The following is a 23,417-nucleotide window of genomic DNA, read 5'->3' as shown; positions in this document are numbered from 1 at the left end:
AGGAGGGATAAAGCAGTGTAGACCAGCCTTACGGAAGAAATGAGACATGGGCTACCCCTGACAGGCCCACCATGTAGGTGCAAGTCATCCTGAAAGTTTGGGGAGAGGGAATGGTAGATAATCTTGTGTTTTCACACCAAAAGACTTTCTCTGGGGAGTGGTCAAAGAAAGGGAAAACAACGTCATATAAAGAAGGTGTGGCAAGATGATTAAGGACTACAGATTCCTGGTAAACAATCATGGGATTTATTCTTAGGACAAAAATCAGGAATTCCCTGAACACACCATTCTTTTTAAGACCTTTCCAAGGACCCATTCCTAACAGTCAGGAAGGATGGAGCAGCAGGGGTGGGGCGCGTTGTTTGATTTTACTCCCTGAATATTGTCCCACAATTCACCTGCATTTCAAAGCACATATTAGAAGTATGTTCTGAAAATACAAACACTCACAACAGATACACCATGTACCCCTTTTCATTTTTCAAAATTTTGAGAGCGTCTTAGTACAGTCTCACTGCCACCTTCTAGTAAGAGGGAAGTTCATTGTCCCACCCCTAGAAACTTACGGGGTTAGTAATTGATACCAGAAGAGTTATCCAGGCCTGGATCAAGATAAAAGGCAAAACCAAGGCCCTTCCCCATGGCATTGCCCCTCCTGCCATGCAGCTGTTGTAATCCTGGGTGGCACAGACAATGGGGAAATGATAGTCCCCTTCCATCAAGTCTTGACCAAAGGAAGAAATGTGTGGTGGGAGTTCTAAGGGAAGAGGTAGATCCCAGCAGCTGGTCTCTCATTCTGCCCAGAGAGATGGGTAGCCACGAAAAGAAAGTGGAGTGCTAAAAGTGGGCAGATCTAAGCTTAGAATGCAGCTGCCCATTCTCTCAGTCTCTAAGCAGCTGAAAGGGGCCAATGCCCAACAATTTCTATTTGCCTCTTAGTCTAGCCTGTCAGCTCTAGTGGTGAATTGCCTTAATGAAAGCACTTTATTATCTACCTGAAAAGGACAGGGAAAAGATGAGGTTTAAAATGCTCTCTAACCATAGCTTCCATTCTTAACACACTTAAATAGTAATCAGTTTTCATCTTCATGTATTGATGCAAACATATCTGTATTTTGTTTACTTAAAAGACTTAGACAACACAAATAATCATTCTTCAGAAACAAGAACTTTTTATTGAGTTAAAAGGAGCACAGGGACATTTGAAAACCAGATAGTTACAACTCTCTCTTGAGAAGAAGGAGCCACAAGCATTGAAGAAACCAGGAGATAAGACAGAGAGGAGCCCCAGTTTACTCTCCCAGCCAAACCCTCATCAAGGAACATAGATCACTGATGCCCTCCAACCCACTTCCACACTAATTCATAGTTTCTTTCCTTGTTGAAATGTCAGTGTGCTATGCTCACCTCCACACTGATGGTGACCACTCACCTGTCCCAACTGTAAATCCCCTGTATATGCTAATAGAGGCTAAACATAGCTAGAAAAAACTTTAGGCAAATTTGGCAGCTATCTGCCTCCAGGGTCAATCCCAGATACCAAACAGCCATCTTTGTTTTGTGGGCAAAGGAGGGACCAAATTGATTCCAGAACCCTCAGAGAGTGATTATACAGGCAACATGTGAAGACAAATGGTTTATATTGTCTATGCCACTTCTTTTGTTCTAGATTGAGTGTAGTATTGTTTATACAGCTATTAACAAAGTTACTTTATTACAAAATCTGTTGAATTTTAAACTAAAAATAATCGTAAGGCACATGTCTTGCACAATTGAAATTAGACAATTCTTGCCTCTAAGTAAAAATATTTATACGACAGTTAATGAACTAGCATCTTATTTCTGAAGAGATTTCTTAAATGTAGTCTCACCAAAAGCAGAGAAACTGAAAGAAGATGACCATTTCTAGAAAAGAAACTCCATCTATGGTTATGTGTTTATGTGTTTGAATTCAGTTGACAACAGCGATACATTTCTTTAATCAAAAGAGCATGTATTGAAAAATGAAACACCATAAAAATAAATATTAGAACAGTACATTTTTATCAAACACTTATGCAAAGGTAAAATATTTTTGCACAACTGTAAATTTCAATGCAATTTACATTACATTAACAAGATTACAATTTATGAAAGGTGAAAGAAACAAAAATAACTGCTTCCAACACCCATACTTCTGATCTGGTGATGGCAATTTTATCTGCATGGTCCATTCCATTTGCTTGAAGTTTTGGTGCATCCTTTAGCAAAATAAGCATGTCTCACTCCATTATTAGCACAGCATATTTTGTAAATGAAAGAATAAACATATAAAAATTATTTTGATAATTGCCTCAAGGGGGAGCTTACAGTTCATCTTGCAGATCCTTTGAGATTTCAAGCCATTCCAAGCTAAGGTTCTGATGCCATTCCTTATACAGATCCAGAATTATAAAACTCTATTTTCTTTTCTGGAGCCAAGTCAATGAATTATTATACTTCCATGCCGCTTTCTTTTCTGCTGCTTTTTGAAATCCACAGTGTGGACTGAGTTGGGCTAGTTTTTGTTCTTCCTTTACTGAAAAACATAAGAAGAAGTAAGTTCAGTGGCTGAGACTTCTTGTCAAATGGGGCATGTTTTGGTCCAAATGGAGATATTTCAGACCCTTATTATAACAGGGTCCTTCTTTGCTCACCAGCATATTTTTTCTTTCCTACAAAAAATGCTAGATTATTCCAGTATATGAAGATGGTAAATGGTTCATATGAAATAATGAGAAAACTAAAATAGATCTTTCTCTGAATCTTCACAGTTTAGAATTAGACATAGACACACACACACACACACACACACAAACATGTTGGACGCAATACCACAAATTTTCATTGGAGTCACCAATAAATCTTCATTTTTCTTTGATCAATGATTTTTGAAATTCTGCTTTGTGTATATTCTGCCACTCATATATGCTATATTTAATGCTAAGTCATCAAAATAGTGATTTTTTCTGAAGTATAAGGATCTTCCTGTTCCCCTCGTCCCATCAGTCTTCCTGTCCTAGAGTTGTCACTTAACCCCTGAAAGTTGAATTTCGCTTCAGTCTCAGAAACTAATGTAGCATAAAGCAGATTCAGGCCTTGACAATTTAGGAGTGTCTGAGTTCCTCTAGATCTGAGACTGGACTTTACTACTTGTCAGATGTAGAATTTGGACCCACATTTCCAGCCTGTGCCTTGGCTGGGCTGTCTTCTAACTGTCTTCCCATAAAATGGCCACTTCTCGGGCTCCTGCAAAAGTGCCTGTTCCTGAGTGTACCCAGGTCATCCTCTACCAGAATACTTATCAAAATCTAGACTCTTTTCGGTCTAGGTTTCTGAGAATGAACCCTCACCTAGATCACTAGCCACTTCCTGTCCCCGTTTATTGTGTTCTGTACTTCCTTCCTCCTCCAGGCACCCCCTCCAAGCCCCACAGGCATGCCTTCCACCCCATCCTACTCACTCTCAGTCTACCAGGCATTGCAGAACTCCACCAAAGACAGAAAAGAAGTCTTCCTAAACAAGCCTGAGCAACGCAGCTTTACAACCTTACTTAACTGACTTTAATTTAACTGTGAATTTGGACATAAAATATTATGTCCAAATTATATGTTTTGGAAGTCTGTATCTAAATAAATAAAACCAACACATCTTTATCTATGAAGTCATCTAATATGAACAGAGAAGAAGTCAAGAAAAGTTTATGGGAACACATGGAATTTTTTTAAATGGTGAAAAAAGTGGTTAAGTTATTAATGTGACTTTTGGGTAGCATTAGTATTTAATTTAAGAGTTACTGCCAGTTAAGGAAATGAGAGTTATTATTTTGAACATAACATGGAAGGATAGAAACCATCATGTGTACCAGACTGGAATTTAAACTTTCTGCAAGGCAGTCATATGATAATGGAGTTGAGTCTTTGATGAAGTTTCTCCTTGCTTTCCTGGAAGAAAGGAAAAGGAGAGTATCTAAGAAGGAACGAATTAAGCACTACAGCTAATTTCAGCTTTGGGAGCTACTCTATTTAGGTTTATTTTCTTACTCTGAGAATTTCAAACAAGTGAAAACTCCACAGATCTTCAAGGTTTAAAAACCTGGAAGACTTTTGAATGAATAGAATCTCCACAATAAGACACTATTTGGAAGAAGGAGAATAAACTTTAGAGAAAATTTAGTTACCAGCACTTTTAACAGTTTTTAGTTTAGAAATGTGAATGTCTGCATAATATTTTTCAAGTCATATTTTCAAGCTGATTTGTTATTTCCGGCTTTACCTCAACAGATTCACTGGATTATGGGGGGATTTATCTTAAATCTTCCCTCCACTTCACCGCTTTCCACAATGATAAATCATCTTTCCATCTGCACTCTTGGGAATTAACGGAAGAAACTAGATATTTACTATTATCTTTATTCTACACAAAATATTGAAAAGCAATTTCAACTGTGTTTCACATATGTATTGGAAAGCCAAGAGGACACAAAATGTAGTTTTAATTTGTTAGGCCTTATTTATCATTATTCAAAATGTCTTTTTTCTTTTTGAGTAAGATTAGTCCTGAGCTAACTACTGCCAATACTCCTCTTTTTGCTGAGGAAGACTGGCCCTGAGCTAACATCCATGCCCATCTTCCTCCACTTTATATGTGGGACCCCTACCACAGCATGGCTTTTGCCAAGTGGTGCCATGTCCGCACCCAGGATCCAAATTGGTGAACCCCAGGCCACCGAGAAGCGGAACGTGCAAACTTAACCACTGCGCCACCGGGCCGGCCCCCAAAATGTCTTATTTAAACAGCCAGTAAATCACAGGTTGCATCTTTTTAAAAATGTATGTGAATCATTTGGACTTTACATTTATTTAATTTTTCTCTGGAGTTTTCGTTACTTAGTAGAGCCTTTAGGGTTTATTTCAGGAAAAGAAGATGAGGTAAAAAAAGAGAAAAATAACTTATTTGTGGGTCCTTCCCTGATGGAGGCATTCTCTTGATCAATTTTTATTTGAAACATTTTGACAAAGATATCTATTTATTCTAGCTAAAGATGTCTAGTTCATTCTAGCAAACATACTCTTATTTAAACTCAAGTCTTTCTTTTCTTCGATACTTATGTATATGTCATATATTAATTGATTACATTGACAAATTGACACACATGGAAAAATTTCACTTCTAATTCAGGGGTATGGGTAAACAGATATAAAAGAATGCTGTCAAGAATCTCGCTGCTAAGATATATCATTTTATTTCAAGATGCCTACTAAAAAGTGACCTATTTTTACCACTGTACTTTATTTCCTATACTTAAAAGATCCTTTTGAAATGAAACAGATGCTTATGACTTGAAATTTTGAAAAGTGATGACAAAGTGCACCTACAAAAATCAAGTCTCGTGAACAACTTGAGGTCAAGATTGAAAGGTGTAGCATTAATGCTTATACATAATAAAAAAGAGACAGTGTGGGATACTTGGATAGTTCTAAGCTTACAATCATTCAAATTTCAGATCACCACACACACTAGCTATGAGACCCAAGGCAAATTGTGTAACCCATCTAAGCCACCATTTTCTCAACTGAAAAACAGAAACACAAGGGTACCTAGTTCATATGGCTTATGAGGATTAAACGAGATAATGCATGAATCCTATAACCAAGGTGTATCTCATTAGTTTGCATACGCTGGGTTTGTGTTGACCATCATGAAAATCAGAACGTTCTTAAGGCAATTTAAAAATATAATTTTTAACAAAATATATTTTTATAAAAATTATATATAATTTCAATAGAATTTTATGAAATATTTTTAAAAGAGTTCTGAAAACCCACTTAAAATTTTGCAAGTTTTCTCTACCTATATGAATTATTTACCTTTTATGTACCATCTGGAAACAGCAGGTTCCGAAAGCAACCAGTATCAATAAGAGCAGCGGGATCGTTGGTATAACAACATAAATTAGATTGGGAATTATGCCTGCAAAAGTAAAACAATCTTAGTGTAAAAAGGTAGTTGAGGCAGGATTCTAACACCAAAGTTATATAAAAATTTTCCAAAAGTTTAAGATAAAATAGAATTATTGTTAATAAATAGATTCCAAGCAAAGTTCTTCCCAAAATACTGAATAATCTAACGAAATATTCCTATTTGGTAAAAATGAAAGACAAAAATCATACTGTATTGGTAGCCATGCTCAATTCAATGTCCATATTTCCAGAACTATTTTCATATCTGCAATTCAGTTGGGGTTTAGTTTTCACAACATATTAATAATCTTAGCTATCTTACATCAGTAATTGTTCTCAGTTATTACTTATAGAAACAAGCACTGATTATTAAAGAATAATAATCATTGTTAAAATAATTCTCAATTTATTAGATATGTAATTATCCTAACCAACAAGCTCAGTGCCATAATAATATGCAAGACTCTCTGGGACTAAACCAAAATATGTAAATATTAACTGATGATACAATCAGAACCCACAGACACAAGACTCCAGAGGCATAAAGACTTTATCTTAATCAAATTCTAAAATGAATCACTTTTTAATCCTGTTCCATCATACTAGATAACGTTAGGTAGTCTTGGTAAGAGAAAAACTACCACACTGAAGTCCCACACAGCTTAAAATGACTTTATTAAACATTTTTTCAATGTCATAAGAGGGAAAATATTCCTGATATAATTTTTACTGATATCTTTAAGTAGGTTTAGATGTTCTGAATGGTTTCAAAAGTCAGGTGCCTGAAAAGTGGAAAGTACTAAGATTTAATATCATGTCCACTCAAGAAAAGCAAAACTGAAAAACTATGCATGTAGTTAGCAAATTGAAAGCTGTCATCATTATTAATCTAAATAATTCTGGTCAAAGTAGACTAGATTTAGATCAAACTACACATTTAACTGCACATCACTGCCTTTGTTAACAGAAGAAGATACATTAACTGAGGCCCAGTGATGGGGTTTTTGGGGGATAATTTGCTATGCTTTCACCCACTCTTGAGCTTTCAACAGTTGATTTTAAGAAGTTTAAGGATTCAGGGAATACATCCTTTCCTTTTCAAAACACCACCATGATCCCTTTATATTATAGTAAAGAAATAGAGAAGTATTTCCTACTCTTTCATGGATTTTGGATGACCTGTGGTAAGATTTGGAGACTTTGGGTCTTTGGCTCAATCTTCACAAAACAACTGGAATAAATAAACATTTCTGTCCAATTGGAATAGAGTCATGCTAAAACGAGTCCTTAACTGACACTAAGAGCAGTTTCTGACTAACATGCAGTTTGCACTGGGATGGCATTGTGTGTCTTTTGCAGACAGTGGTGTGCTGGAGGCACATGGCTTTGGAGTCCATTGCATGCATTCTTCTCAAGCTGCTATTCAGTGATGCCACTTTGGTAGCTTGAAATTGGCCAGAGTTTTTTATTTACACCATGGAAAACCGCGAGGGCTACAAATTAGGCTTTTTATTTTATATCCACCCCACCCAGCCAATCCCTAAACATTTTCCAGCACACCACTGTTTGCAGCCCACTGAATGTGCCAGTTTCCACCATAACACCTACATCTTGTTGGGCAAGTTCCCTCTGGATCCAGGTTTTAATGTGGGTCAGTTAGTTTAGTAGGAGATACATCCACTTTAAGTGAAAATTGGAAGAAAACAAGAAGTTTTTCTATTGAAAAACTAGCTTAGCATCATTTGTTCTAATCTAATTCAAAAGTGAATTTCCATAGGCTCATATTTAGTGCACCACTTCGCCAAGCTACAAGAAAAGTTGAGACCAACGTGAAGCAAACTTTAAAAGCACAGTTTCTGCTCTTGACAAAGGAGTTAAAAACATGTGAGCTAATTACCTGCTTCAGTAACAACCACATTTTGATGGGCATCTCCTGGTTGGTTTGTAAAGTATGTCTTTTCTGCAGGAGCTGTTGGATTAATCTCTATAAATAGTAAGAACAGGTTTCATATATAATAAGAGAAATAGAAATATAGATGAAAATAAGTTTATTATAAAACAATATAAACATCAGAGTTTTGATTTCTGAACATTTACAGCTAAAAGTTATATTTTGAATTTAAATTCACATGACATTATCTAACTATAAAGTCAACATTTAATTATCTTTGAATAAAGGATCCACTTGGTGAATCCTCGCAACTTGAATCCACTTGGTGAATCTCTGCTTCCCCAAACTGCATTTAGCCATCAACGGAATGTCTATGATGATGACAGCCTGCTACAGGTTATAATGACAAACCAGGCACAAAGCTAGATAAAGATAAGCAAGAATTGGTGAGCATAAGAATATGAGACACTAATTGCAATTCAAAAACAAGCAAAGATGACTCCTATACTAATATCAAGTGTAATACTCAGGTTTCTCCTCTCAATAATCATCAGCAGATGACGGACGGTATGTGGATTGCATCTGGAATTGATGATTCAAGTAAGAATGTTCTAAAGCACATTTCTGTCCTATACAAGCAACATCATCCTTAGATTTGCTGTTCAATAGTGTCTACTTCTTTAAAAAATAATTGCAAATTAAGGCATGCAAATTGTTTCTTTCCCTGGTTTTATGAGATGAGATCTCCTCAATTGCCATGCACTTAAAAAATGTTGAAATTTCTTACGATGATCTGGTACTGCTCTGTCACCTAATTTTTTTCCTAGGGCACTGTTTGCTAAATTAATAGTTTGGTGAAAGTAAATGGAACTAGTAAGAAAATATCTGGTAAATTTGTTTTCATTTGTTCCAAAAACATAATTCTCTGTTTATTTTTGTCAATGGATGCAAAAGAAAAATCACATGCAGCATTTTATATTAGTTTTAGAATATTAAATCATTTCAATGTAATGTTTACTACTCTAATTTGGCCACATTGTCTCTATTCATTGGAAGTTTATGTTAAGTTCATATACCATCCTATAATAATATTTATTCTTGTACACATATTTTACCTGATAATAGCCTCCTCTGGTTTCGATACAGTCCTACCCTATACTCATTCTTCTACAGAATTTAGGCACTCTAATCCTATAGGTGCTCAACTGGTATTTGCTAAACAAATAATACAGATATTATGCAATTTATCAACATAGAACTGGCTATTTTTAAAATAATCTTAATAAACTTAAAATTAATGTAATTGCTGATTAAGTAACAAAATTTTAGAAAACATAGTCCCATACACAGTCTTTTTAATGTCTAAGAATAAGAGTACAAAATGCAATTTTAATAAATACAAAAATTAGATTCAGAAGTATCCCCATAAAAATGTCTCAGGATAACTTTGGTAGACCCAAAGAATAGATATGTAGTTTGTAGAACAGTAACAAAAAATGGTGGATAAGAGAGTTAGAAAACTCAGGAGTGAATTTTTCAGTTTCTGCATAGCTAGTCCATTTCCTGCTACTTTGGATATCATTGGCCATTGCTATTAGATGGTATGTAGAAGCAGAAAGAAGACTAAGTTCAAAGCACACAGTAATTCTCGCACAGTTGGAGAATAAAGTTCAAAATAAGTAGTGTTATAATTTGTAAATTTTAATCAGTTCCCCTGCTTAATCCCCAACCCCTTCACCACTAAAAAGCTAACCACTCAGCGCTAAAAAGGAGATGACTATATAAGCAAGGAATGTAATCAAACCAACAGCCTTCACTAAGAAAACATGAAGCTCAGGGAAGCTTAACTAAATAGAAAATAAATAGTTAAAGGTGAAAATATTTAAAGTAAAGAATAAAAAAATCTAAGCACATTAATAAGGCCAACTATAAAACTGTGCATATGCTGGGGCTGGCCCCGTGGCCGAGTGGTTAAGTTCGCGCGCTCCACTGCAGGCGGCCCAGTGTTTTGTTGGTTCGAATCCTGGGCGCGGACATGGCACTGCTCATCAAACCACGCTGAGGCAGCGTCCCACATGCCACAACTAGAAGGACCCACAACAAAGAATATACAACTATGTACCGGGGGGCTTTGGGGAGAAAAAGGAAAAAAATAAAATCTTTAAAAAAAAAACTTTGCATATGCTACAAAACAATAAATACATAGAAGAATCTTATTCACCAAGTACAGATTATTCGAAGAGTTATGTAGAATATGGAAGATAAAGAAAAAAAATGCTTTTATGTCTTAAATGCTCTTCCATGAATAACATAAACCTAGATTGCTTAAGTAAAGATTCTGGGGTTGATAGCATCCTGAATAATGTGGTAAGTATGAATGCAAAATAAAATAAAGCAAATGTTCAAAGGGTTAAATAGTTCAGCTAAAAGATCACAGAAAGGAGAAGACAGTATTATGTTAAGAATACTTTACAATTTACTCTTTCATTCGATAGTTTTAAGCTCATAGTGTCATAAATTTAAAATATCAAAGAATTTCAACTTCATATTTTTCCAAGAAAAAAATAAAGACAAAGAACATAAGTACATTTAGCTTTGCACAGAACACAGATTTGGCTTTGCAAAGGCTTCCAGGAGGGTAATGATGGATTTAATAACCAAGGGGTTTAAAGAATAAACTCACCAGGGATACAGAAAGTTGGCTAATATACTCAAGAGCAGGATAAACACAAGGAAGGGTAAATTTAATCCAAATAATCCCTTGTGCTTTATAGCTTATGAGAAAAGGCATCATTTAGTTTCAAGAGAATAATGGAAATAGCAGTACTTGATTATAATTGCCTTCTGAGAAAATATGTTATGAGGTCAAAAAGTCAGCCCTTGGAAGAGTTAAAACAACACTTCCAAACACTGAGGAGGAGAAAAACAGCAAAAACCCTCAAAGCCTAAGTATCTAATTTGACTTTCTTAGATGATTACAAAAATGAGTTTACATAGTTTTGATTAACCTCTCTTTTGGTCAAATATCAATTCAGCTGAGTTGTCTTCTTCAGAGTAATTCAAATTTACTATTTTCAACAGAAAATCATGCTGGTGTAACTCAGGTCAATGCTGTCTTCCCATTTTCTGCATATGGCAAGAAGCTGGAGACTTCAAACAAAAGCTAATTAAAGAGGCATATTTCAAAGGATCATAGGATCATAGAGGATCATAGGAAGAACGTGGCACATTCCCCCATTTTCTTTCAACTATGGTTCAATGAGTTTTGACCAGCCTGACTTTCACTGAGGGGCACATGCCAAATATCATGCCACGAAATGATAAGCCAGTGTCCCAGAGAATGTTGCTTTGTTCCCTTAAATTCCCCAGATAATCATCTAAAGAACTATTGATCAGATGTGTAAATCTATAGGTGCTTTGGTGACTTGTACCTACTTCACACACACTTTACTAAAAGTTTAAACTATTTTAAAATAGATATTTACTCTTCATAAAATCTGTTTACAAAAACACAATTTGGCCTTAATATTAGAAATACTGGTTTTCTCTTAAAGACCCCTCTCCAGATGTTTCTAGTTATTCCCTTCTATCTAACTCATTGGGCAGTTTGCTCTATAGCATGTGATGCGCTTCAGGACACCGAGTGACTGACATGCTGCAAAGTAACTCCATGTTTCATACGGAAAAATAACAAGAGCCAAAGAGAGCAAAATGTAAAGATAAAATTTAATGTAAGCAAATACGCACAAAATCTGCTATCCCGACTTATAATACTTCTACCTGGTTCATACTTGCAGATGTAATTGTGCTTCATGTTGCACCTGTCGTCATTCCACTGGTAAAGGTAGGGCCCGCCAAGGCCAGGATTGGCTGTTGGTTGATGATACATCACAACACACTTTTCACTCCCACAGGAAGGTTCATCGGTATACCAGTTTCTGCAAATACGGAGCAAGAGGAACACTTCTAAGTGACTTTCCCCACTCTGTTCTGACATCCTCTACAGGTAACAGAAATCTCCCTTCACCTTTTGAGTCCCCCAGGACACATTCAACCTCTCAGGATCCCTACTCACCGGTACTGGGAACTGCTTCCATCAGACCATTGGTAGAGATCTGGGCAGCCACCGGATGCTTGCCCTTCTCCATTTCTCCAAAGCCCGATCCAGAAATCACCATCAGAGATCCCTGTTCCTGGTTTTGTCAGGTTTTGCAACATGCTTTCTATTAGCTTCTGTTCTGTTTGATTCTCAAGGCTGAGAAGGGCTCCCCCCTCACTCTCACAAGCCAGACGTGCCTCCTGAAAGCTCACTCGGCTGGACAGTTCATGGAAGTAGGCCATTTTGTAGCAGGGATGCTTCAAGTCAGCAAAACACACCTTTTGGCCTGCAAAAAAGATGCCCAGGTATTGAGTATTTGAACTATAATCATAGTGCTACTATGAATTAAGATCAAAGAACCAATCAAAACAGGAAACATTCTACCAAGAATGCTTCTTGCATTGAATCATTGTGTAAAGTTTATTTTCTAGATTATCATTTTCAATTTATAAAAACAAATTGATTCTCTACTAACTTACAAGAATATTTTAAACGTAGTACTTCAAGGAAATTTTTGTTAAGCGAAGTCATAATCCTTCCAGCTTAGATTTTATAAACTGATTACCATAGCAAGTGAAAGTAGCTAAAGAAATTTCAGGTACATATACAGTCAAAGGAGCTAAAAGATCAAGATTATGAAATAAAAAGAATAAGTCACGAATTTAGTTAGCAAAACAAGTAAAGTCAGGGCCAGCCCTGTGGCACAGTGGTTAAGTTCACACATTCTCCTCCGGCAGCCTGGGGTTTGCTGGTTCAGATCCCGGGTGTGGACCTACACACCACTTATCAAACCACACTGTGGCAGGTGTCCCACATATAAAGTGGAGGAAGATGGGCAAGGATGTTTGCTCATGGCCAATCTTCCTCAGCAAAAAGAGGAGGATTGGTGGCAGATGTTACCTCAGGGCTAATCTTTCTCAAAAAAAAATAAATAACTAAAGTTAAAAAAATCAATATACGTATCGTGTATGAGCTCCAATCTCTCAGTCAATGTCTTCTCTCTTTTTACACAGACATCTCAGATGAGTCATAAATTTCAAATAAAATCTCCCAAATTTGAACTTAGAGAATCAAGAACTCAAAACAAACAAACAAAGGACACATTTTAAATGTGAAAAAAAAATCGATGGCTTAGGGAACAGTTAGAACCAATACCTCATGAAGTAAAGGAACTAGTAAAATCTCATCAATCGTTAATTCTTGTCAATTTCTGATCATGTGGCTAGAGACCAGGGTAAGCTGAAATTTGACTAAACCTGTCTTTCAAAGAAATTTAAATGATTAGCTAAAAATAGATTAGGTGGTAAATATTTAGTGGACTTGAAAATAAATTATTTTTCAGCTTTAGAGTCGCCACTTACATATTAAACACATATTAAATAAAAAGGACTTCTTCAAATTTAAGCTAAAAAATGTTCTTTTACACTAGTTGAAATTAATTCCTTTATGAGTTTCAAAGTAGTAACATTGTGTTTCTTTTGAACTTTCCCTCGTTCAGAATTTCATTAAATTTCAATCCAAATTCACTTAACTTTACCTTTCCCTTAAGTTAACCTTAACTACTGGTGGTTTTATTGCGTATTTATTTAGGAATAAAGATTGGGGCCAACAAAATGTCCAAAATCTAAGAACAAATAAATAGAATATTCAGAATTTGGAAGGGAAATTTAAAACATAACTTTTTATTTATACTTATATTTAAAGGTTTTTATATTACAACAGTCAGTTTAACCACTTATCCTGATGTCTGTAAACCATTTTAAAAGTCACTATACATACTCATATATATATGTTTATATATAAAATAAATTTGTTCTAAGATATTAGCCAGAACCACAAATGATGTTTAAAATAATTCTTGAGACCTCTTAATGGAATATTACCTTATTACCAAACTTCATTGTTGTGATGTCACTAATTTACTTCTGCTCTAACAAAATCTATGAAAACTTAAATACATAGGCAACAAAAGTTTGATAAAAAATCTCTCAAAATTGAATTTCATACGCCTCTGCATTTAAGCAGAATGATTTGTCCTAATTACTTAGTAACATAACTTCAAATATGGATGAGGCCATACTAAAGCCATACATATAACAAGAATATCACACAGCGTATAAGATTTAGCTAACTCTATGGGCAATGGAAGTCCTATTGTTCTATCGTTTACACTTTCCCATTTTTACCAACAAACATGTATGCTAAGATTTTAGAGACAGCTTCCAGAATGGTCATGCTTTTTCTTTTATTTTTCATTAGCTTCTTTTGTTCACCTCTGATCTCTGCCGTCAACTTTAAAAAGAGACACAGAGCCTGCCTGTCACTATTCCTTATCCCCAACCTGCTACCCCTAGCCTACACTACTTTCTTAGTCTTTTTCTGATTTCAGTTTAGATTTGGCCTTGGAAAACAGACTATCAAGTATTTTATATAAAATTAAATCAAATTACTTTATGCTAAGAAATTAAGGTGTAGCTTTACTGCTTTCTTAAGATTCATCTGCATGAAAATCATTCCTGTTGGGATTGAACGGTTTTTCACTATGCATTTAATTTTGAAGCCCATCAAGAAAATCTGTCAGTAGTGGAGGGCTGGGGGTGTTATTGTACTTAACACTGGCCAAAAAATAATGCATTCAAGCTTTATACTCTTAATTACAGAGTATCACACTGAGCCAATGTCAGTATCACATCTATTCTCCCCCAGAATCAGCAATTAATGACCTATGATCACACTCAGAGGCAGGGGGGAGCAGAAATCAGTGGAAACCATTAACCTCACAACAGTGTTGGGGTGATAGGCATTCGATATCTTGACACAAGCTGAGAACAGACAACTAATATAATAGTGGTTCCAGTACGGCAAGCAAGACAGCCAGTGGTCCTCTCTGTCTCATTAACTGTGATCTGGACCCAGGAGCAACATGCTGAAAAAATAAGAACAAGTTAGCAGACTGCCCCAACTAATAGTTAATGAAAAGTATCAAGTTAGTATGAATGATCACAGGCAACTGGATTAAAGAGACTTCAAGAGGACAAATCAGTGTGAAATAATCTTTGAAAGATGATGATGGAAATCCCAAGGGTTGATTCTAATACAATCATTACTTTTAAAAAATTCTTCTAATTTCTTACTAGGGTTTGTGATGACTTCATTGTTTAAAATGGTTGTTCCTGGTAATATTCTAACAACGTCATTAAGCCTAGTGATTTTTTTTTTTTTTTGAGGAAGATTAGCCCTGAGCTAACATCTGCCACCAATCCTCCTCTTTTTCTGAAGAAGACTGGCCCCGAGCTAACATCCGTGCCCATCTTCCTCCACTTTATACGTGGGATGCCTACCACAGCATGGCTTGCCAAGCGATCCCATATCCACACCCAGGATGCAAACAGGCAAACCCCGGGCTGCCGAGAAGCGGAACGTGCGAACTTAACCACTGAGCCACTGGGCCAGCCCCAAGCCTAGTGATTTTTATGCTTGTATTTTTAAAGCAAGTTCTGTTTCCAATTTAATCTTCTACATCCTTTATATACTTCTAAGTCTCAAAATATATCAAGTGCATTCCCTTGAATTTTCAACTTGTTCAGTTTTTCACTCCAAGAACTCCCAGACTTGGATTTGATTCCAGCACCTTCAGATATTAAACTTGTCCAACAAGATTGTTTTGCAAGATGTGAAAAAGAAGCCAAAATTAAGAAGGAAAAAAAAAAAGCAGATTAGCCAGAAGTTTCAATGAGGAAAAATTATACACGTACCAAAGCTGACACATATTCAGAAGATGCACTGGTATGATTTACATTCTAAAAGTCTCTGCTCACTATCTCTGATATATTAAAAATAAATTCATAGTGAGGATATAAAAACAATAATGAGAATCAACTTGTTTATAAAATTAAGACAGCACTTCTAATTACATGCATAAGAGAACTTTAAGTGTCATGTGGAAATTCCTAATACCACCAGTCGGTATTAGGAATGTTAATCTGTAGATAAATGTGAGTCTGTAGAGAAATAACAATACGGATAAGAGAAAAATCCATAGACAGGGATTATGTTTAAAATAATTCACAAGTAACACTGCACAGGCCCTGGATCATGGCCAGCCTTGACACTCTCTCTGGCTGTGGATGATGGAGCGGTCCAGGGTCCTAGGTGAGGGGGTAGTGGCTGCCCTGCAGGAGGACTCTTGGAGGAACAGTAGCCAATTACCAACTACAGATAGACATTAAGTCCAAAGTGTATTGATTGAATATCAGCTGTGTCCGCGGAGTCTGAACTGAAAAGTCACTAGCAGTTCAGATCTAGCAAAGCAGTTTCAGGAAATTATAGCCACATGGCACAGTTTTTTATGGTATACATACATAAACACTTAAAGCTGACACTGTGAATTTCTTTATATCCAATTTTATTTTACTCCTGATTTTCATCTTATTGTGCAAATTTGATCCAAGTTACAGCAAAATCAGCAAAAGAAGAAGCTATTGAACTGTTCACCGCCATTTCAGCTGATCCATTTGGCCGCAATAGCAGTGGAACTCCAACAGCTGGGAAACAAATGGTGCCCTAATTCCCAGAAAAGTTCCATTATTACGGATCTTCTGGAAGCAACTTTCCCACTTTCATAAGGCTAATTTTCCTAAAGAACCATTAAGATTACCTCCTCTCATTCTGTGAAATCACATGGAGAATTTCCTTTTCTCTTACTTTTAAATGTTCTATTCAGATAAAATCGTCCATCATCTACATTTACTTCCATCTGCTACATCTGATCTTCCATTTAGTGTTCTACTACCCATAAAACATTCCGATACATATTCAAATAACTAAATAACAGGTTTTCATTACAATATGCCTACCTTGATACTGTCTGACAACTTACTAAATGTTACCTAGTATCTGGAGTGAGAAACATCTTAATGTTGGCTTGTTTATAAGAGAGAATTCCACCTAGGATTCCACACCCATTGGTTTCATACACACACACATTGCACAGAACTACATACAGACACACGGACTTCTATTTAGAGATAATTCTCAGTATTGTCTACTAAAATAAACATTCCTATCACCGTCACAGCTAAGATTCTGCTACTATTTCCATGAATAGATGGTTTTGTCCTCTCTCTTAGTCATGAAAATTCCTTTAGAGCTAAATATTGGCAGAGTTTTAAATGGTTTGGCAATGATGTAATTGCAAGGCCAAACTAATAACGTGATGGCAGTTTACTTTTTCTTCCTGAATAGAAAGGATCTATGATTTGTTTTGACTTTGCTTATAACTATTAACTTTCTGATAGTTGAGTTCTCATTAGTAACATTTTAGTAGTAACATTTTTCTTATACCTTTCACTATAATTATATATTATCCATATAAAAATAAGTATTGAATTTATATCATATTTTTCAAGTAAAACATGGAAGATATTTTATGAATTCCTATTGTTCAATTATGATCTACCTTTAGTTGCAAAGATACAGAAACTTGTATAAAAGAGGATCTACATAATAAAATCTTTCCAAAACCAGATTGACTGGACTTTGGAGATTTTACTAGAATCCCCCAAAATAATTTGTTTTTCATAATTCTTTCTTACTTCCCTCAAAATCACACTGATAAATATGCTGATACTGCAATATACAGTGTGACATGACCTCTGATAGCAATGCCTGCACTTCTGAACTAGAAGAAAGGGAATGCTATTGATCTGAAGTGTTCTGCTCTCCGTGTTCAATATTACACCAACTTCTTAAGAAATTTTTTAATAAAAAATGTTTTGCTATAATAAACTTTATTTTTGCAACAGAAATTCTACAATGCAATTAATTGCATAGCACACTGTTAAGATTGTGCTAGAATCCATTTTCCTACATTGATACACAAAACAAAAACTGTAGTCCTGGGTCACTTTATGGAGGGTAGTGGCAGCTGCAAGGCCCATCTCTCCAGCTGAGAAAACCACAAGCTTTCTGAGAAGGGGGTGAAACTCAATTTTTTTTAAATCCTAATATTTAAAATCAATGTCTAAAAGATAAATTGTAAACCGAGTAACTGTGTGAGCTAAGAGTTCAAGCATTCAATCAATAAGACCTGGCTTGGAATCCCAGAGCTATAGCACTTGAACTGTGAGGACATGACTTAAACTTTCCTGGTCTCAGCTTTGCAACCTAAAAAGTGAGAATAGTTATGAGTTTTAAAGAAATAATGATAGTAATAATAGCCTGACATTGATCGATAATTTAGCATGCAGGGCCTCATTGCAAGTACCACCCATGCCTTTGGGTAAATCAGAAAAAGATGATCTCTCCTGGTGACATAGGCTGCTCAGCTAGAAAAAGTTGTGTTTTTCTCCAGATGGCCTCAGCTCCAGGCACAGGGCTTGCCAGGCTGAGCTCCCTCTCATAGCTTCTTGGTGTGCACCCCTGTGCATGCTCCAACCATCACAGCTGTCTCCAAACCCCTTTTATCCCTCCAACAATGCCATGACGTAGGTGCTCTCATCCCTTTATAAAAATGAGGCAAGGGGGAGGGGCTGGCCTGGTGGCGTAGTAGTTAAGTTCATATGTTCCACTTTGGTGGCCAGGAGTTCCTGGGCCCGGATCCTGGGTGCAGACCTACACACCACTCATCAAGCCATGCTCTGGTGGCATCTCACATACAAAGACAAGGAAGATTGGCATAGATGGTAGCTCAGGGCCAATCTTCCTCAATAACAACAAAAAGACATGAGTCAAGGGGGACCTAGAAAAGTTAAATAATTTCCCCAAATTCACACAGCTCCTAAGTGATACAGTCAGGGTTTAAAACGAGGGAGTATGGCTCTGCAGTACACGTATTAACCCAGATTTCTATGAAGCTTCCAGATATATTTTAAATATAATGTTTTTCTAAGGTGAAAGATTTCATAAATAAAGGGATTGATGAATATATACACTATTCATGTTTTCTATATTCTAATTACTAGCATTGATCTGTTATTGATTCCTGGGTAGCTCATATATGCAAGGAGCTGTGCATCTAGAATTTGTTTCTTAGCAGATTGTAGATTTTCTGTTACTGGACATTTAGACACAAGATGAATATCAGAACAGCTATCTCATATTTTCAGACCATATATGTCCTTAATGATTTTTTTTATCTAGCCCTTCGATTTTCCAAATAAAACAAACAAGGCCCAAACTGAACTTTTCCCAACTACAAGGAGTATAACTTTAGTCAAGTTTTCAGGTCGAACTCAGTCAAACATTTGTGTTCAGCAACAAATCAGTCCAGGCCTAAGATCCTAAAAGTAATTCCCAACGCAGAATCATAAATTCAGTTGTGTACATCCATCCACCTGTGTGCAAAGTGCTCAGCACAGAAGGCAGTTGTAAAAAATAAAAATTGTTAGTGAGAACGTCAGCTGGATTTCCAAGCTGGACCCCTTTACACAACACTGTCTCTTTTCTAATGTTAATGTCATACATATCACCATCCTCGGGAAAAGGAGTTATAAAAACAAAACCATAAAATGATGAAAAACGGCAGTTAAGGAATAATGGCTATGATAAATGTGTAGTTTATTAAATGACTAGTAATAAGATTAATCTGTTCTTTTCTTGCCCAAGAGATACTTAGAGTAATTGCATCTTTGAAAACTGCACTGTCATCACTTTATGCTTTTGATGATGTCATGGAAGAGTACCGTGGGCTGGGCCACGCTCAGCAGTTTTTTTTTGTATCTCCCTTGCATTACATTATTCTACAAGCTACTGGTCACCACCCATGATTTTGCAACATTCTGTGGCATCTGCATGATAAAAAGACAGGTTTCAATCACTCAGTCTCCTAAATAAAATGTTTTCCAATTTTAATAAGTTCAAATTCATACATATTAAAGTGTTCTGCAGAAATTTGGAGGCACCATGAAATACACTTAATCCCATTTTGCAGCACAAAAAGACTAGAGATCACTACTGTGTGCACTAAAAAGAAAAACGGAGAGTAAAAAAGAGAAACACATTACTTCAAAACACTTCAAATGTTTAAAAATATTCACACACTCTTCGAACATATCCTCCCATCTTAGAGACTTGAATTTTGAACTCTTCTTTTTCATATGTCTCTATCCCCATAAACAAAATTCTCTTACCTTTGTCCTAAAGAAGATGTCATTATGCACCAGTCACTTCACAAAATTACATGATTGCAGCCCCCTTAGATATTCTCTATATACCTGTGTTCAGCAACAAATCAGAACAGGTCTAAGATGCCAAAAATAATTCCCAACCTAGAATCATAAATTCAAAAATACTCTTTGATGATTATCCTCATGCTTACATATTTTTATTGCATATTCATGTATCGAAACAAGCAATGCCACTAACCTATAAAAAACACTTTTTTATTACTGCTAGATGCTATTAAATCTCCTGGGGTAGATTATGATGATGAAGTTGTTTGAAATGTTATTTCTTGTGAAAATATCTTCACTTCATTTGCAAACTGTGCTCTCAAATTTGAAATGGGTGATATATTTTAAAATATTGGAAAGTACCTTATTGACTATTTTAATGCAGTAAAATAAAGAGAATTTCCATAAATGATTATTTTATGAGTTCCTGTCTTTTGGGGGAGTTAAGTGGTTATTTTGATGTTCTATGCAGAAATTACAAATAGTTGTATTGAAATTTAATAAATAGAAAATATATTCCATATGTTGTGAGCATGTTCCTAATAATGGCCCCAAAGAGCTTGATTCAGTCAACAGGCGCTTGAGTACAGAATTTTGGTAAATGGTCCCCAGTGCTACAAAAAAGTTGATGCGCCACTCAAAACTTAGCATCCAAAAGGCAGACATCAGACCTACTGCTTCCAAAATTTCAGGATTTACACTGCTCTCGACTCATGCCATTGTGGCTGAAACATACCTTAAAAAAAAATTAGGCTTCAAGGGATAAAAATCACATAGCAATTTATAATGATTAAATTTCGATATGAATTTTTATGCCCAAAGACAATTAAATTATTCATAAGAAAAACATAATGAAGTAATTGTTTTAATATCAAGTAAATCATTTGTGCTAAATTAAATAGATCATGTTCAGTTAATTAGAAATTTTCCAGATGTCACCTACAAGATGCCTATAAATGCTTAACAGGAAAATACAGAAAAAGGTTTGGAACAATTTGTGCAATAAAAGAACACAAATAAACTTTTCATCAGCAATGTTTAGTTCAGTTTTCACTCTGGATATCCGTTTCCTCCCTTGCAAAGTTTAAGGCATATAAACAAGAATATACCAAAAGCATACTAAGTTAATGAAGTGTTTCAACTGTTGAAAAAACACCTTATCTTCAAAGCATGGTCTCTACCATTCATTCATCTGCAAGAATAACTCCGATAAACACAAAGGCAGCCAGATACGTAATTCACACATTCAGATAGGTCTACAGAGTGCACTTTCTCTTTCAAGCCAAATTAGGGAGGAAAGAAAGCTAATTGTCATGGCTGCTGTAACCTTCTTATTTGATACCATCAAATTTTCATTTTACAAGCAGCCTGATTTTCTTCCTCCTCCCAAAATGTAAGCAACACGCATATCCAAATGACATTTCACAATATATTTAATTCCAGTGTCCCCAGAGAGCCAAAAAGTTAGTGGAGAGTGATTGATAACTACACATTTAAGAATTATATTCTGAAGATGTAGGACATCGCATATTGCCAAGGGGAAGAGCAGTAACAATTAAGCTTAATATGCCAGTTTCCAAAGGTCTGGCTTCACTACTGATTAAGTTGCTGTCATCTGTCATCTATTTCTACCTCTAGTGACACCTGTTATCCAGATACACAAAATGGGAAAAGGAATTCGTGCTTTTTTACACTAAAAAAAAACTTCCCACACTTAAAACACATGCCTACATACATTCGACAAATATTTATTTTAACACTTTAATGAGCATCGCAAGAGATTTCCATAAGGGAAGCGATGTTCAATTTTCATGGCCTACTCATTCATCCTAGGCTTTTGAGAACATTCATGTTTTTTAAGAGACCTTCCCAAAAAGTAAGGGAGGGTGAATGCAATATAAATTGCTCAACAATAGGACAGTGAAAGTCGAGGAAAAGAAAAATCAGAGAGAACTCCAGCAAGATTGCCAATTAGCATTTCTTTGCACTTACTCAACAGACCCAACTCTGCACCTACTGTGTGCACGAGCCTGCAGTCACTATGACATGCACCTCAACCCAACAACAACCTACTTCATTTCCTGAGAAGTCCCCAACTTGGAATGAGATATGAAAGGGAAAGATTTCACGCACAATGACCAGTCCCTGTTCTTTGTCAGCCCTCCTGAGAACAAAGGCAGCGTGCCCAGGGGTGGCTGAGCGACCCACAGCGAATAGGTCTGGTCTCAGAAATCATCCTAGTGAACAGGATGAGGGGACAGAAGTCGAGCTAGGCCAACAGGGGGTGGCATTTCTGCAGCGGCTCTCTGTCTCTGGATTCCCTCTCCCTCCGCGGTACCCCACCCCTTTTGCAGGTGCCAAGCCCTGCCCAGTAGCCAACTCTCTTACAAAGAAAGTGGAAATCACTCCGGGAAAAGGCTGTACCGCTCATGATGTACTGCTCGCTTTGTAGCTACTCAATCAAGCACTTCCCCCAAATGTCAACTTTTCTCTGTGTGTGTTTTGGGCGGCCGGGAGAAAGCAGAATACAATCCGTTCCACCACCACCCCACTCTTCCTACTCCTGGCCCCCTACTCCGCACAGGTTTCCAACCCCCGGGAGAGCCTCCATCCCCAGGACAGCTGCCCCGCACCTCGCTCACCCCGCGCGCCCCATGGTCCCCTCTCTGGCCCGTCCGCTCGGCGGGTGGCGAGTGGCCCCCTGACTCACCGCTGACCACCCGACGGCAGAAGGCTCCGTGGCCGCAGAGCAGCGCGGCGCCCAGCAGCAGCGAGACCACGCGGCTCATCGCGGCGCAGCGGCAGCAGCAGGTGTTGATGGAGCGAAGGCGGCCTCTGCTCTAACTCTGCAGCCTCCCCGCCTCCTCGCTGACCCTACTCTCCCCGCCCGAGCCCAGCTGCAGGGTCCCCAGCACGCATCGCCTTTGGCCGGACCTGGCGCCGGGCGCGCTCCTGCCGCGCGCGGGTGTAGGGGCTGGAGCGCACGCCCCGGGGGGGGGGGTGCGCGTTTAGGGAGAAGGAACAGAAGTGGGAGTATCCGTGTCTGTTGGAGAGGTGAAGAAGGAACCCTGATTTGGATTCCACCCGCCCCCTTTGCTCCTCTCCGCGGCCTCTGGCTAGTGAGGGGCTGAGCCCGTGCGCCCCAGACGCGCTCCCGCAGCAGCAGCTCTGCGCTGGAGGCGCGTCTTATATACCCACATCCCGAGGTCCCAGCCCCTTGCTAGTAATAATTTTTAACTACTTCGTCTCTCCTGCTGTGTGGAGCATCCCGGCCC

At 37.3% G+C, this 23,417-nt stretch overlaps 1 protein-coding gene across 2 annotated transcripts; it reads right to left on the bottom strand.

Annotated features, from left to right (window-relative positions):
• Nucleotides 1-1,150: 1,150 nt before the first annotated feature.
• CHODL (chondrolectin) lies at nt 1,151-23,344 on the bottom strand. 2 transcript variants are annotated; one of them, XM_070488728.1, is made up of 7 exons: nt 22,853-23,344; nt 11,948-12,257; nt 11,653-11,810; nt 7,879-7,965; nt 5,889-5,991; nt 3,884-3,962; nt 1,158-2,557 (listed from the first exon to the last, which is right to left on the bottom strand). In XM_070488728.1, exons 1-7 carry the CDS (start codon nt 22,929-22,931, stop codon nt 2,555-2,557), a joined length of 819 nt encoding a protein of 272 aa, XP_070344829.1. In that variant the 5' UTR covers nt 22,932-23,344; the 3' UTR covers nt 1,158-2,554. The 2 variants fall into 2 exon arrangements, with proteins under 2 accessions (XP_014720938.1, XP_070344829.1); XM_014865452.3 differs by lacking the exon at nt 3,884-3,962 and having other exon boundaries at nt 1,151-2,557; nt 22,853-23,336.
• Nucleotides 23,345-23,417: the final 73 nt, after the last annotated feature.

The sequence above is a fragment of the Equus asinus genome, chromosome 18 (genome assembly GCF_041296235.1).
Source record: "Equus asinus isolate D_3611 breed Donkey chromosome 18, EquAss-T2T_v2, whole genome shotgun sequence".
NCBI lineage: Eukaryota > Metazoa > Chordata > Mammalia > Perissodactyla > Equidae > Equus > Equus asinus.
The sequence above is the reverse complement of the archived record's forward strand: the minus strand, read 5'-3'. Positions and strand labels throughout refer to the sequence as shown.